The sequence below is a fragment of the Canis lupus genome, chromosome 38, assembly GCF_048164855.1.
Source record: "Canis lupus baileyi chromosome 38, mCanLup2.hap1, whole genome shotgun sequence".
NCBI lineage: Eukaryota > Metazoa > Chordata > Mammalia > Carnivora > Canidae > Canis > Canis lupus.
The window spans coordinates 18,032,670-18,048,348 of NC_132875.1; the positions used below are offsets into that span (position 1 = coordinate 18,032,670).

Consider the following 15,679-nt stretch of genomic DNA (forward strand, 5'->3'; position numbering starts at 1 on the left):
GCGAGGACGGCTGCTTCTGCGGCTGCTGTTGGTGCGCGGCGGCGGCGGCGGCGGCGGCGGCGGCGGAGGAGGAGGGCGAGGCGACTGAGGAAGAAGGCGGCAGGCGCGGCGGCGGCGGCGGCGGCTTGGCCCGGGGCCGGCGGCGGCGAGGGGGGGGAAGATGGCGGACGTGCTCAGCGTCCTGCGACAGTACAACATCCAGAAGAAGGAGATTGTGGTCAAGGGAGACGAAGTGATCTTCGGCGAGTTCTCGTGGCCCAAGAACGTGAAGACCAACTATGTGGTTTGGGGGTAGGTCCGGCACGGCTGTGGCCTGAGGAGGGCCGGCAGAGGGGGGCGCCCCCAGGCGACCTCTTTCCTAACCCCTCCCCCCGGTTCCCTTTGGGGGATGGAGGGGAAAACAAAAAACAAAAAACAAAAAAACCCAAAAGAACCGGGGCTCTGAGTAAAAGTTTCTCACTGGAAAAGAAGTTGTACTTTTAGGTGAGGAGGGAACAGGAGGAGGTGCGCCTGGACGGGGCCGTTTGTGTCAGTGTTTGGGGCGCCACAGGGAGAGGGAGCTGGGGAGTTCCTGACTTTTCTGGTTCATTTTTGCCGGTAAGTGGTCGAGTGTCAGCAACGTGTGTAGGTGCAGAAAGGGGCACACCGTCCGGTCCTGGGGACGCCTTGCTGTGTTGTGTTCTTCAGTTTGGGTGTTTTTTTTGTTGTTGTTTTTTCCTCTCTCTTGGAGGCTGCCCTGTGTGGTTGTAAGTATCCCTGCTGCCCCTTGCAGCTCCTGGTCTGTTGCTTTCCCTTCCGTAATTCCTTCCCTCAGGAAGAGCAAAGAGAAGTCAGAACGGGAAAAAGATGGGGTCACTCGGGAAGAGTCCTCACAGCCCCTCTTGGCGGGGGGCGGAAGGCAGGAGTTTCCTCAGGGAGAAAGTTGCCGGGCGAAATGGGGACGGGGGGGGGGGGGGCGGGGAGAGCCCGAGGGTGGTGTGGGGTTTTAGGAAACGTGCTCTGAAGAGCGAGGTTTTAAGAATGTTGATCCCGTGCCGGGTTTCCTGAATATCAAGTCGTGAGGCAACATTATCCAGAAATAGGTCCGATGATCGTGCGGGACCTTTGTAGTGATGTTTCTGTGTCGTTGGTACTTCCCTCGAATGCTTAGAACCTTGGGCCAGAACCTCCATACCCGTTTGGCTCGATTGAATGGGGGGAACCTTGGGCTTTTATGAAGGAAGAGTGGATGAAAAGCTAGGGAAGATGTAGTTTGTTGGTTGCTACTTTTTTTTTTTTTTTGGCCTCGAGGGCTTATGGTTTGATTAGCTTTATGACATGTTGATGCAGTGACATCATTCTGAGTTCCCTGCGTTTTGTCCTTTGAATTTACGCAGACAATCGCATTTGATTGGAATTTTAACTTTTTTTTTTTTTTTTTTTTTTCCTCCCTTGTGGTTAAGAAGTAGTAATGGTGTAGGGCAGGCAGTTCGATCTGAGAAATAGAGAAAATTCTTAGCACCTTGATTCCCGACTCAAAGGAGGTTAACTTAATCAAGAGGAGATGAGAGAAAACAGAGAAGTTGGTGAGAAATGCGCTCTGGTCCTTAAGAGAGGAACCACTTCTAGCTTGGGGTGTTAGGAAAGGTTTCATGGAAGTGTGTTTGGGATGTAGACGTGCTACACATTTTTCATGCACAGATGAGTAAGCTTTAAAGAATGGGTGAAGAACTTGAGGATGACATGATGGGGTAGGTCTTGAAGAACTGTGCGCTCAACAGCCTGTGAGCTGGGAGGGAAATGTTTCTTGATAGTCCAACGAAGCCAGTAGTGAAAAAGAACTACTTAGAGCGACTTCAAGCTTTGACAACAGTGAATCACCCCAATAAATATATTTTCGTTTCATTTAAGTTCATCTCTGTATGCGTGTGTACATACATCCAACCTCATAACTGTAAACAATAGTTAGTCCCTTCTTGCAAGCAGTACATTGTGACTTTGCTCTTGTATATCATTAAGATAAACTGGTTACCTGTATGTTATATTTCATCGTACAGTAATTGGTAGTGATAATATGGTTTGAAAGATGTCAGTTTAAAGAAGTGGCAATGCAGGCTAGAATTGTAGTTTGGGGCTGATTATTTTGGGCTGCATTCAGATGACTTTAAATGATGATGTTTTTAGGTGAGGAGAATTTAAGTAGGAAGGGTGAGATTGGACATGAATACTGTTGAACAGATAGCATTATGTGATTTCATTAAAAAAGCTTGCCCCTATAAACTGCATTGTTTTATCACAATTCATTGTGATTTTACACTATTGGTTAAATTTTTGAGGGATGTCATAAGAATCACACCTCTGAAATTCATAGTTGTGTTTACTGTAAGAGTGTTGTTAAGGATGTTGTTTATAGCAGTACTTACTTAGGAGACATAGGATAAATTTCTTGTAAGTTTAGCACTGGTAATAGTTGTCCTTCTCCTCATCAGTTTGTTTTCTCTTGTGGCTCCTTTCCAGTCTATAACTGATAAGGTTTCTCTCTCTGTTGACAAAGGCCAGATAGAACCAAATTTGGGCCAAATTCTAAAAAGTATATAGTACCTTAGAATGTGAATACGGTATGCTTTCCTTCTTGCTTCTTGTTCTGTCTTCTTTGCGTTCTTTTGCTTTAATGACATTTCCACTTATTAAATTTCATACTTTTATGGGTATTTTTGTTAGCCATGTTAAATCCTTTCTTGGGTAACAAAGCAAATATAGATAAATTCATGTGTATAATGAAGTCCAAAGAGTTGAATTAAAATTGAGGGAAAATTTTGTTTTAATTACTTCAGGACTGGAAAAGAAGGCCAACCCAGAGAGTACTACACATTGGATTCTATCTTGTTTCTACTTAATAATGTGCACCTTTCTCATCCTGTTTATGTCCGACGTGCAGCCGTAAGTAAAAATGTATTTTAAAACTTTTTTTGGTTTTTGTTTTTTTGGTGGTAGGTATTATTTGGCATGGATCACTTCCCTCATGGGTTTCAAATCAAAAGAAAAAAGGTTTGTATGAAAGGCTACTGGAGGGTCAAAATTAGATGACTGTGATTTATGCAGATTTTTAAATCTGTGACTTTCATGTAAAAAGTGGACACTGTTTACAAGAACAAATTTTGAAGGCATTTGTAGGAATGTTTTTAGAAATTCATAAGCCTGTGGAAGGACACTTGATATTTAGAACTCTAGTTTAATCTCAAGAAAACTTTTTTGGGGGCATCAAAAATAAGATTAATAGACAACTTTAAAATTAAATTTTTAATTAGTTTAATAAACCCTTTATACGTTATTGATAAACTCATTTGTTTTCAGTTTTGCTTGCTTTCAGCATCTTAGTATTTGACCACTGTTTTTCTGAGTAGGAAGTATTCAGCATCTAATACGTATAGAAAAAATACAGTTTGAAACTACTTGGGATTTGGGAAATAGTGGGATAAAAATAACCGCATCTCTATAAACTTATGTTACCTCATCCTAAATCTTTTAAAAACTGAATTAGGCAGTAGTTAGAATATTTTGTTGGCTATGTTCATTCATTTTGTGGTAATAAAGATGATCCAGATACTTGGTTTAGATTTAGAGATTATATTGGGAGATGATAGTAGCATGCAACTGATGGCTGTAATTGTTACTGTGAAACTTAGGAACCTTCTTCACATGCTACTTAAGTCTTTTGTTTTTCTTAAATACGTCACAGAGTGAAAGGGCAGAATTCTGTAATTCTAGAGTTCTATAAATGTAGTTTTTTTCTCTTTTGTGTTATTTGCTCTTTCTTGTGAGCAGGCCATTTCTGAAATAAGTTTTCCTGACCCATAGCTCCTATTTTAGCGTGCGTAGGACTTCTCTCTTTCTCAATTGGCTTTATTATATAGACATGATTCATTAGTAACCAAATGGTGGAGTATGTTATCAGACTTAGAAACAGTAATTTATTTATTTATTTTTTGAGTTTTTTAATTTATTTATGTTAGAGAGAGAGAGAGAGAGAGAGAGAGAGGCAGAGACATAGGCAGAGGGAGAAGCAGGCTCCATACACTGGGAGCCCGACGTGGGATTCGATCTCAGGTCTCCAGGATCACGCCCTGGGCCGAAGGCAGGCGCTAAACCGCTGCTCCACCCAGGGTTCCCAGAAACAGTAATTTAAAGGAAATTAATTCAAATCTTTTAACTATTTATGATATACTCCAAGTAGACTAGTTTTTAAAAACAAGCACACACAAATCTGTTGGCTCTTAAATTTTATACTCCTAGCAGAAATTAAAAATTAGCCTGCCCTTTAAAAAAAAAAAAAAGGTTAATTTTAAGTGACTAAATATAAATATAGTTTATTTCTAACATCAGGGAGAGTGTGTACAATGTTTGGTGTGGTGAAATCTAATCAGTAGTCAGTATGAGATAATTAGCCAAAGAATACTTGTTGCTTCATTGTTGTTATATAAAATGACAGAGGGATTTTAATTATATAATCTTGGCAGCCACCAGTCATTCCTGTACTCAGTTATTTGTTTACATTATAAAAATGATATGAGAGATTGTGATAATTAGTGGATTCGTTGAATTCATGGCCCCAAGATGACTTGGTGACTAAAGTATACAGTTTTATTTGTGTTGCATACCTCTTTACAAAACTGCTAGTGTAGGAGATTAAAGGAAAATTATCCATTTTACCAAAATAGATATATTTTCCAGATTTAATTTTTTTAATCTTTTCCCCTTCCTTACAGAATTTGTATACATTCAAGGATAAAAAAGAAATGTGTAGTGTGGAAAGTAAAAAACCACCATTAATGTTGTCCTATATTATGTCCTAAGTTTTTTCATGCTTAAATAACACATATCTATTGTTAATTATGAAAACTTAATTTAATGGCTAAGTTAGTATATTTCAGAGTTCAAGTAGAATATTTTGAGGAAGTCTCTTTTGTGTTTGAGGCTAGAAGGTACTTGGAAATCTATAAAATGAGCAGGCAATAGGACTAAAAAGATAATTGCTTAAAATGTGAAAAGTATCATGAGTAAAATTAAAAAATACTTAAGCCAAGGAAACAAAAAAGACTGGAATTGATTTTTTGAAGAAGGATGAGTCATTGTTTCATTTTTGATGGTTATCTTTTATATATCTTATTTGAATTTCAAAATGAAGTTATTAAAAATTAATATTCTTAAAAATTTTTAAGACTTTTGCTAGGTTTTTTTAGCCTAGTTCCCTAAAGATGAAGTCCTAAATAAATGTTACTGAGATATGTTGGAATAAAATTCAGGCAGTATACAATGTTTGTCTTTATTATGTTTCTTATACTTGTTGTTGATTTGATAACTAATTTAAAATTTTGACCTCAGACTGAAAATATTCCTGTGGTTAGAAGACCTGACCGAAAAGATCTACTTGGATATCTCAATGGTGAAGCATGTGAGTAATTTCTAAGTTGCTCTCACTCTTAAATAGCCATTGTTTCTTTCCCTCCTCTGTGAAATAAGAAGCAACCGGAAGAGAATTTGTATTTCCACTAAAAAATTAACCTATTAGAAGCATAGGTGTGCATATGCTCTCCATTCTTTTCTGTTACGGTCAATGCACTATTTTCCCTCCCACGGTCAATTACCACTTCTCTGTCTATATAGATTCCATTTCCTCTCACACTTTCAAAGATTTTGCCTTTGTAAATTGTTGCTTTTCTCTTGCATCATCATCTTTCTCCTTTTCTCTGCATCATTCCCTTTGAAATGCGTACTGTAAGATCTCTCATTTAAAAACAGTTTTTGACCCCACATTCCTAGTATCTACTGTTGAATTTGTCTTCTCCTTTTTATTGCGAAATTCTTTGTTAACAGTTGCTTAATACCACTGCTTCCCTCCTGAATTCACGCCAATCTGGCTTTCCTACTCACCGTCTCACTGAAATTACTGTTGTAAGGTCGACACGGACTTTAGGGTTACCATTTCCTTTGGTGTTTCTTATCCATATCTTGCTTGACCTTTTAACTGCATTTGATACTGTTGACTACTACGCTTTTCTTCACTTGGCATTTGGGGCACCAGACTCTTTTAATTCTATTTGTGTTCACTGTCCATTTCTCATTTTATTTTGCATAACTCCCTTATCTTCAACACTGACCTATTCCTAAGCTCCAAATTATAAATTCACTGTCCACATCTTCCTTTGGATATTTAATAGGTATATGAAATTCAACATATCTGAAATGGAATGTTGATTCCCTCCTTCCATTCTCCCTCAGGCAAAACTAAAATAGCAGATCTGGTCTCCCAGTGTTCCCATCTCAGTAAATGCTATCCCATTCATGTAGTTGTTTAAGCCAAAAACCGTGGAGAAATCTTTGATTATTTTGATTTCATGAACAAATCCTTTTCTTTAGCTTTAAAAGTATGACAATTTCTTAACCACTCTGTTGCCACCCTGTCCCATCCTTTCCCTTTAGACTTGCATAGGTCTTATAGGTCCCTACTTTGTATTTTCTAGTATAATTTTTGCTGACCTATTAGAGTGACCTGTTTTTGAAAACATATATAAACTTGATTGTGTTACTTACCTGCTCCAGCCCATTCTATGGCTTCCCATCACACTTAGAATAAAGCTCACATTCCTTATCCTATTCTGACCTACGTGATCTTGCTTCTGCCTCATCTTCTTCCAACCTTCCTTTGCTCATGGCAGCTCAGTCTTACTGATTCTTTTAATTATCCTAACTTTTTTTTTTTTTTTAAGATTTTATTTATTCATGAGAGAGAGAGAGAGGCGCAGAGACACAGGCAGAGGGAGAAGCAGGCTCCATGTAGGGAGCCTGATGTGGGACTCTATCCCGGGTCTCCAGGATCAGGCCCAGGGCTGAAGCCTTCACTAAACCGCTGAGCATTCTGGGCTACCCTATCCTAACTTTTTGAACCCTCGTACTCGCTGTTTTCTCTGTGTTCAGTTCTATTTCTCTACATTGTCTCATGTCTTATTTCTTAGAATCTCATTCATATTTGTGCTTAAAACTTCTGTCAAAAAGAACTTAGCCCTCTAAAATATAAAATAGCATTGTTTTCCCACATATGCCCATCTGAGTACAGTATCTTCCTGATTTATTTTTTATCAAATCCCTTTTATTGACTTGAAATTACAGATTTGTTTACTTCTATATAGTCTGCCCCGTTAGAGGGTAAACTCTAAGGAAGCAGACAGTTGTTAAATACCCAGCATTTAGAACAGTAATCAATAGTAGGTGCTTACCTGTATAAATGAGTAATTATTAATTTGCTGTCTAAAAAAATATGAATCAATATAATAAATTGATATAAATGATATATAATAGAATTTGATAGATATGAATAAGTTAATGTAATATAAATAAATCAATATAATCTAAGACTGTTTGGTTTTAAACTTCCTTGGGGTAGAATTTACTACCTTTAAGTCATGAATAGCTGTCTTATCACATACTGTGTGCTACGGGTTTAACAGTAAGATTGATTTGCCCAGAGTATCTTGCATAATGGAAAGACCATCATCAAGAGTTGTGTTTCTGGGGGCACTTGGGTGGCTCAGTTTGAGTGGCTGCCTTCAGCTTGAGTCATGCTCTCAGGGTCCTGGTCCCACATGGGGCTCCCTGCTCATTGGAGAGCCTGCTTCTCCCTCTCCTCCCCATTTGTGCTTTCTCTCTTGCTATCTCTCTCAAATAAAAATCGTAATTCAAAAAGAGTTGTCTTTCTGTACTGTCCTCACTAAACATTCAGCAAACAGTTACTGAGTGGTTATTCTTTTTTTAGATTGATTTATTTATTTGAAAGAAAGTGCGTGTGAGTACGAGCGCGCGGAGGGGCAGAGAGAGAATCTTCAGCAAATTCCCTGCTGATTGCGGAGCCCAACATGGGACTCCATTTCATGACCCTGTGATCATGACATGAGCTGAAACTAAGAGTCGGATGCCCAACTGACGGGTTATTCTTAAAGGCATTGTACTTGGTGCTATACAGAATGCAAAATTCCTCTGAACATTTTAACCATTGTGTAAGATAGACTAATACAAGAAGGTTGGAGGAATGAGGAGGCATTCTAATTCTATGAGGAGGATGGAATTGAGGATAGGCAAAGGCTTTTTTTTTTAAATCATGGTGTACTTGGTAGAAATAGATTTTTTTTTTTTTTAAGATTTTATTTATTTATGAGAGAGAGAGAGAGAGAGAGAGAGGCAGAGACACAGGCAGAGGGAGAAGCAGGCTCCATTGCAGGGAGCCTGATTGGGATTCCATCCTGGGACTCCAGGATCATGCCCTGAGGCAAAGGCAGACACTTAACCACAGAGCCACCCAGGTGTCCCAAGGATCCTTTATTTTTAAGCATCTCAAGTAAGCATGACAAATAGGCTGGGTAGTGGGAGAGAGGCAAAAAAATTGTTTTTCTTTTCAGAATCCATAAAAAAAAAGTTGCCATTTATTCATCCACATCATTTCTTGTAGTTTCTATAGGACAAATAAGTTTAGTCATCAAGTATATTACTTTGCTACTTTTATTTTATTTTATTTATTTTTTTAAAAGATTTTATTTATTTATTCACGAGAGACACAGAGAGAGGCAGAGACACAAGCAGAGGGAGAAGCAGGCTCCATGCAGGGAGTCTGATGTGGGGCTCAATCCCAGGTCTCCAGGATCACGCCCTGGGCTGAGGGCAGCCCTAAACCGCTGAGCCACCTGGGCTACCCTACTTTGCTACTTTTAAAACAAATTGTTGATTTCATGGTTTAATGAAAAAGTTGAGCAAATCTTAAGACATTCCGTGCTCTTATACAAGATGTAATAGCTTAAAGATATCAGTTCATAACATAGATTTTATTTTTTTATTTTTATTTTTTTTCATAACATAGATTTTATATTTAACATTATCCCAATTAAAGTCTCTATACAATTTTTCTTGAGGGAGGAGTTGGAACCAAGACATGATGATTCTAAAATCCATTTGGTAGAAGTAAGTGTCATAGAAGTTTAGAGAAGAGCAATGAGAAAATACTAAGTATTCTAGAGTTTAGAACTTAAAGCCACAGTAATTTTTAAAATGTGAATAAACTGATAGAATGATTTTTTTATCTTAAATATTAAATTATGTAAATTTGACACAGGTCAAATCAGTGGGGGAAAAATAGGATTATTCAAGTGATAGGTTGATAAAAATGAAAACGTTCTGTATAAAAAAACCTAACAAGCTGGGGGAAAAATACTTCAACTCATATCACAGTGAAAGGACCAGTCTCACTGATAATATGAAGTGGTCCTAGAAATACATGCATAAAAGACCAACAACCCAATGTATTATAGTCATACAATTCAAAGAAAAGGTGATGAAATCATACGAAAAATGCTTATTTCACTTGTAAGATAATTACAAATTGGAACTATATAGATAGCACTTATTTTGCCTTGATAAAAATTTAGCAGTTTAATAATATACTCTAGTGAGTCTCTGAGGAAATAGATACCTGAATATATTTTTAGGTATAATGTCAACTGATAAAAAACCCACTGAAGACATTTGGCAGTATTTCTTGTTACAAAAATCAACCCAGAAATACTGGATCTGGGACTTTATACCAGAGGTATATTTGAAAATCCATGAAGCATTTTATATATATATATATATATATGTAAATGCATGCACACACACAAAACTATTCATTGTGTCATTGTAGTGGCAAAAACCAATAGAATTGAACTGCCTGTGAGTAGATAGGGAAAACTAGTTAAATACGGTATAATCCAGACAGTAAATACTATATATATTTTATTTTATTTTATTTTATTTTTTTTTTAAATTTTTATTTATTTATGATAGTTACACACACAGAGAGAGAGAGAGGCGCAGAGACACAGGCAGAGGGAGAAGCAGGCTCCATGCACCGGGAGCCTGACGTGGGATTCGATCCCGGGTCTCCAGGATCGCGCCCTGGGCCAAAGGCAGGCGCTAAACCGCTGCGCCACCCAGGGATCCCCTATATATATTTTAAAAAGAAAGTTGAAGAATTCTGTACATACTGATGTGTTAGAGCTCTCTTGTGAGGTTAAAAAAAGATTCAGGATAGTGTGTATAATATGCCATCTTTTATGTTAAAAAGGGAAAAATAAAAGTATAATGTATATCTTGTATCTACAAAAAGAAACTCTAGAAAGATACACAAGAGATCGTTAATCGTTAAATAGTTATGCAGGGTGGTGAGAACTACCTAGATGGGGACTAGTACACCCTTTTGTTAATTTCATTATTTTGAAACATTCAGAAATTAAATGATTTAATTAAAATCAATTTTTTAAACAATTGTAATTAAAAATTGTGATTTTTAAGGTGAACGCTAACTTAAAGCCTTTTCCTTTATAAATATATATTTATGTATTTATGTTTAGATACATTTCATGTGCATGTGTGGTAGGTAAGTAATATTGGAGTTCTTTGAAGTTCTTTGAAGTGACCAGTTGATTTCAATTTATCACAATAATTTGGAAGCTAGATTATTAAAAATATTTTGTTCTTTTACAACTTTTAAATACAGATTGATCTTTATAATAAAATGTTTTTACAAGACTACTTAACAACTTTTTTCCTGGCAAATCACTGTATATAAAGTAAGAAATAACAGATACTGAGTATTTCACTTCTAATAATGTCAAGTATATGTGTTCAAATATTGGTCTTCTCACATAAATCTTTTTAAATCTTCAGCAACATCAGCAAGCATAGATAGAAGTGCCCCTCTAGAAATAGGTCTTCAGCGATCTACCCAAGGTACGTTTTGTCACATATTTATATTGAACTTTTCAAAAACTTATTCCAGTACTATATATTTATTTACTTTTTTTTCTTAAAGTGAAACGAGCTGCAGATGAAGTTTTAGCAGAAGCAAAGAAACCACGCATTGAGGTAATGGGACTTTATTTTAAATGTGATTTGTAGTATTACAAAATTGGGTTTGTGTATAGATAAGAATTCTTTTTCATAGCAATCCTAGGAGCTTTTTTCCTGGAAAACTTGTAGTACAGTGAATGTTTGATTAATAGTAACTTGAACTATAAGATCGCTTACATACAATCTATGTGATAGACAAATCACTTTATTTTCTTTTATACTATTGATGAAAGTGTTAGGCTAGGCCATGAGTTGGAAAACTAGTATAAAAGGTAAGATAGTAAATATTTTAGGCTTTTTGGGCCATTTAGTGTCTGTCCAACTCTTCCACTCTGTTATTGTAGTGCAAAAACAAGCATAGGCAGTACAAAAGTGAACTGGCTGTATTCCAGTAAAATTTTAAAAAACAAACTGATCCCATCTTTGGGTTGTAGTTTGCCTACCCCTGGAATAAGATGGTGTGAGAATTTGCTTCATTCTTTTTTTTTTTTTTTTTTTTTAAGATTTTATTTATTTATTCACGAGAGGCAGAGACATAGGCAGAGACATAGGCAGAGAGAAAGGCAGGCTCCATGGGGGGAGCCTGATAACGGGACTCAATCCTGGGACCCCAGGACCACAACCTGAGCCAAAGGCAAGCGCTCAACCGCTGAGCCACCCAGGGTCCCAATTTGCTTCAGTCTTAAGACGGTGAACATGAAGTGCTTATTATAGTTATTTCTTAAAATACTTAAGTATATTGGGGGGTACCTGGGTGGCTCAGTCAGTTGAGCATCCTCCTCTTGGTTTCATCTCAGGTCATGATCTCAGGGTCCTGCACTCAGCTGGAGTCTGCTTGAGATTTTCTCCTGCCCCTCCCCCTGCTTGCACACATGCCTTCTCTCAGATAAATAAATACAATCTTTAAAAAAAAAAATACTGATGTATTAGGTTGCGTGTTTTTTGTAATGTTTTATAGCCAGCAAGTGGAATGCTAATGTTGGCAAATAAGGATAGTGCACATGAAATAGAAGCTGTATAAGAAATGCAGTTACCTTTAGAAGGAAAAGGCATTGAACAGCTAGGGTGTTGCATAAGAAAGTTGAGCCTTAGAAATTTTAATTATATGATTATGAGACTGTTTATTTAAAAATTTTAATAAGCCCCAGATCAGTTACATATAAAATTCCCTGAAAATGGAAGATTATCTACTAGAGGTACACTTAAAATCTGAGAAATGATTGAATTGGTCCAGGTATCAATTAACAATATAAAAATAACACTTGTAGTCATCACTAATGTTAACATTACTAGAAAACATAAGTCTTTTCCTTTCACACTTCTATAAAAATTAAATAGTTTTACCTTTTGCTTGCTTACATAAATAGTAGAGCATTCTTAAAGATAAAAAGTTAACTGTTAAATGGCAGGGTTGTTAGTATGTTCTGTAGAATCACTGATAGAATTTGATGCTAAAACCATACAATTTTAATTTTAAAACAATGTGATTTTATAAGCATACTCTGAGACATGGACTTGATGTTTTTTAGTTAATGATAATAATGATAGTTAACTCATGCTTTTCCTCTGTTCTGGGTGATGTTTTTGCATACTTTATATTAACTCACGTAATTCTCAACCACAACCTCCTGAAGTTGGCAGTACTATACATGTCCTCAATAAGCAAACCCCTCAGAGAGGCTAAATTACTTGTTGAGGTTCATGGAGCCAGGATTAGAACCTAGACAATCTGGCTTTCAGCCATTCTACTACATATACTGACTACAAATTTTGCAGCAGTAAAGTGGAAGTTTTCACCAGCTCTTTGTATGAAAGAAGGTTGTGACCCACTGTGAACAGAATGTGTGAATTTAGAGATACTATTTGAGAGGAAAAACCAGAATTTATAGTTTAATTATTTGAAATAAATTGAACATGTCAAAAAATACTAATTTGCTAAGATACCATTTACTTGAAAAATCAGCAAGAAATAGTATAATAAAATTCTTTCTGGAGTATTTATAGAGTTAAAATGAGTTACACAGCTGTGTTACATAAACAGTTTTTAGTTCAGCAGATATATATTGGGAACCTGCAAGGCATTATGCTAGGAGAGAGAAATCTTGAGGGCAAAGATTCTGATCTGATTAAAATCTAGGCTGCATTTGTCTTTAAAATCAGTAGTTTCCTAAGGAATTTGAATGATTTGTATTATACCTTCACTACACATGGCTAAAATTTAATGCAATTTGCTAAAATACTGTCTTTGCATTTATGTCAGCAAAATGTCTTTTTAAATGATAGGTTAATATTAGAGCCTGAATTGGATGGAGCACAACATTGAATATACTGATTCTTTTTATACAATATCATATTTTGTTAGTCATAGATACTCTGATTCTTAGTTTTTCTCATTTGTTGAATGTGGCCATTGAACTAGATCAAGTTTTGTTTTTAACCGCTTTTCAGACTGAATTTTATCTGAAATTCTAACATATAGGTTAGAGAAAAGCTGAGCTACCAAAGTTGAATTCAGAGAAGTGGCCCATGGGGCACTTTGTAGGAAATGCCTGATGTTCTAAGGAACATGCTTTGAAAACCATTCAAGTTTCACTTTGGTCATCAAAAATCTGGTAGATTCAGGACCTGGGGCAACAGATGCACAAAACTATCTCCAAAATGAAATTTTTGACTGATGAAAGCTTTTCATAAAATTTAGTAATAAACCTTCCTGAAGAAAAGGAATTTATTTGTGGCGTAATACTTTATGAATGAAAGTAGCTATGATACATTAGGAGAAGAATATTTAATTGTAGAAAAAAGTTGCTGAAGTTCTTTGGTAAGCTTTTTAATCAGTTCTTCTCTTATGTAATCCAACAGGTATGTATTACTGTTGTCTTTAACTAAAAGTAATCTTAAAGGCCAGTGTTGCTTGGAATGTCATAGGAAGGAACTTATGTAAGGAACATGTAATTTGTTCTAAAAGTTAAATAAAAATTTAAAATATTAACTAGTGGTTATTTTCAGGATGAAGAGTGTGTGCGCCTTGATAAAGAGAGATTGGCTGCTCGTTTGGAGGGTCACAAAGAAGGGATTGTACAGACTGAACAGATTAGGTAAGATTTTCTTTAGTAGAAAGTGTTAAGTGTATATGGGAAAGGAGATTTTAATATGTTAACTCCATTTATCTTTATCTTTTACATTCATTATATGCTTCTGTGCCCAAAGTTCAAAAGATGTGTGGGCATGTTTTATGGTAAGAGAGATTCGACGTTAATTATGCTTTCATGAAAGCCTTCTTGGTTCTATTACCATATTGATCTTTGCATTTTATAATTACTCTATTACCAAGCCACTCATTTATTTTGTGATCTCTTGTTGATTTATAGCAGAGGTCAGCAAACTTTTTTTGTACAGTGACACATACTAAATACTTTTTGCTTTAAGGTCATGTGGGGTCTTTTTGTAACTAATGCTTGTGGTAGGGAAAGTAGTCTATGATTTCTTAATTCCTAAAAGAAATGGCATGGCTGGATTTGGCCTGTGGTCTTATTTTGTTGATCTCTGATTTTTACTATAATTAGAATCATTTCTTAATTTTTCCTTGGCACAATATAGTGCTTTGGAAGTTTTATCCAAACTTAAAAATTCAATGCTGATTTTTAAAAGCTTTATCGAAGACGACTGACATAATAATAAGCTGTACATATTTAACATATGTTGATAAGCTTTTACATATGTATACATCTGTGAAACCATTATAATAAGATAATGAATATAACATCCCTCTATAAATTTCTTGTGTACCTTTTAGGTAGAAAGGTAGAAGATTCCACACTTCTTATCCCCACATCCTTCCCTCTCCAAGCAACCAGTGATCTGCCGTTACTATTAATTAGTGTTTTGTAGAGTTAAATATAAATGGAATTATGTAGTATGTACTTTTGTGGGAGTCTGGCCTCTTAGCATAATTATTTTGAGATTCATCCATATTGTTGGATGTGTCAATAGTTCTTTATTGCTGATTAGTCCATTTGTGTATCATATGGATGTAACACAGCTTGTTTTCCAGGCACCTATTTGTGGACATTTTACTTGTTGCTGTTTTTTGGCTCTTACAGCTAAAACTATGGGCATTTGTGTACAAGTTTTTTATGGACTTAGTTTTCATTTCCACTGAGTAAATACCTAGGAGAGGGGTGAGTGAATTGTGTAGTGGTATAGTCTTTCTTCTTAAGAAATCAAGCTGTTCAAAGTGTACTATTTCATATTTGTAACATGAATACATACGAGTTCTAGTTTCTTCACAGCCTTGCCAACACTTGGTGTGGTCAGGCTTTTTAATTTTAGCCATGCTAATAGGTATGAGATGGTATCTCATTGTGAGTTTACCTTGCACTTACCTCATGATTAGTGATGTCATGAGCATTTTTTTGTGCTTATTTGCCATTTTACCATGTTTGATGAAGTGTGTTCAGATTTTTGTACATTTTTTAAATTGGATTGTTACTATTGAGTTTTGAAGGTTTGTTGAAGTCCTTTTTCATACAGAGGCTTTGCAGATACTTCTCCCATTCTGATTTGTCTTTACATTCTCCTGGCTACCTTTTGAAGAGCAGCTTGTTTAAATTTTTATGACATAGCCTGAGCAAAGCCAACAAAGATTATTTCATATTCTCTTGTAGGAATTTTTTAGTTTTAGGTTCTACATTTAAGGTGACCTACTTTCAGTTAGTTTTTCATGTAGGATATACAGTATGGATCAAAATCATATATTTTTTTATGATCT

At 36.1% G+C, this 15,679-nt stretch overlaps 1 protein-coding gene across 1 annotated transcript in view; it reads left to right on the forward strand.

Annotated features, from left to right (window-relative positions):
• The first annotated feature begins 93 nt into the window (after positions 1 to 93).
• Positions 94 to 15,679, forward strand: part of CDC73 (cell division cycle 73) — a 122,228-nt gene continuing 106,642 nt past the window's right edge. Inside the window, exons 1-6 of the mRNA XM_072814901.1 lie at positions 94 to 291; positions 2,814 to 2,919; positions 5,362 to 5,431; positions 10,729 to 10,791; positions 10,874 to 10,926; positions 13,918 to 14,006. Of these exons, the coding sequence (XP_072671002.1) occupies positions 161 to 291; positions 2,814 to 2,919; positions 5,362 to 5,431; positions 10,729 to 10,791; positions 10,874 to 10,926; positions 13,918 to 14,006 (512 nt within the window). The 5' untranslated portion in view covers positions 94 to 160. The remainder of the gene's footprint in view (positions 292 to 2,813; positions 2,920 to 5,361; positions 5,432 to 10,728; positions 10,792 to 10,873; positions 10,927 to 13,917; positions 14,007 to 15,679) is intronic.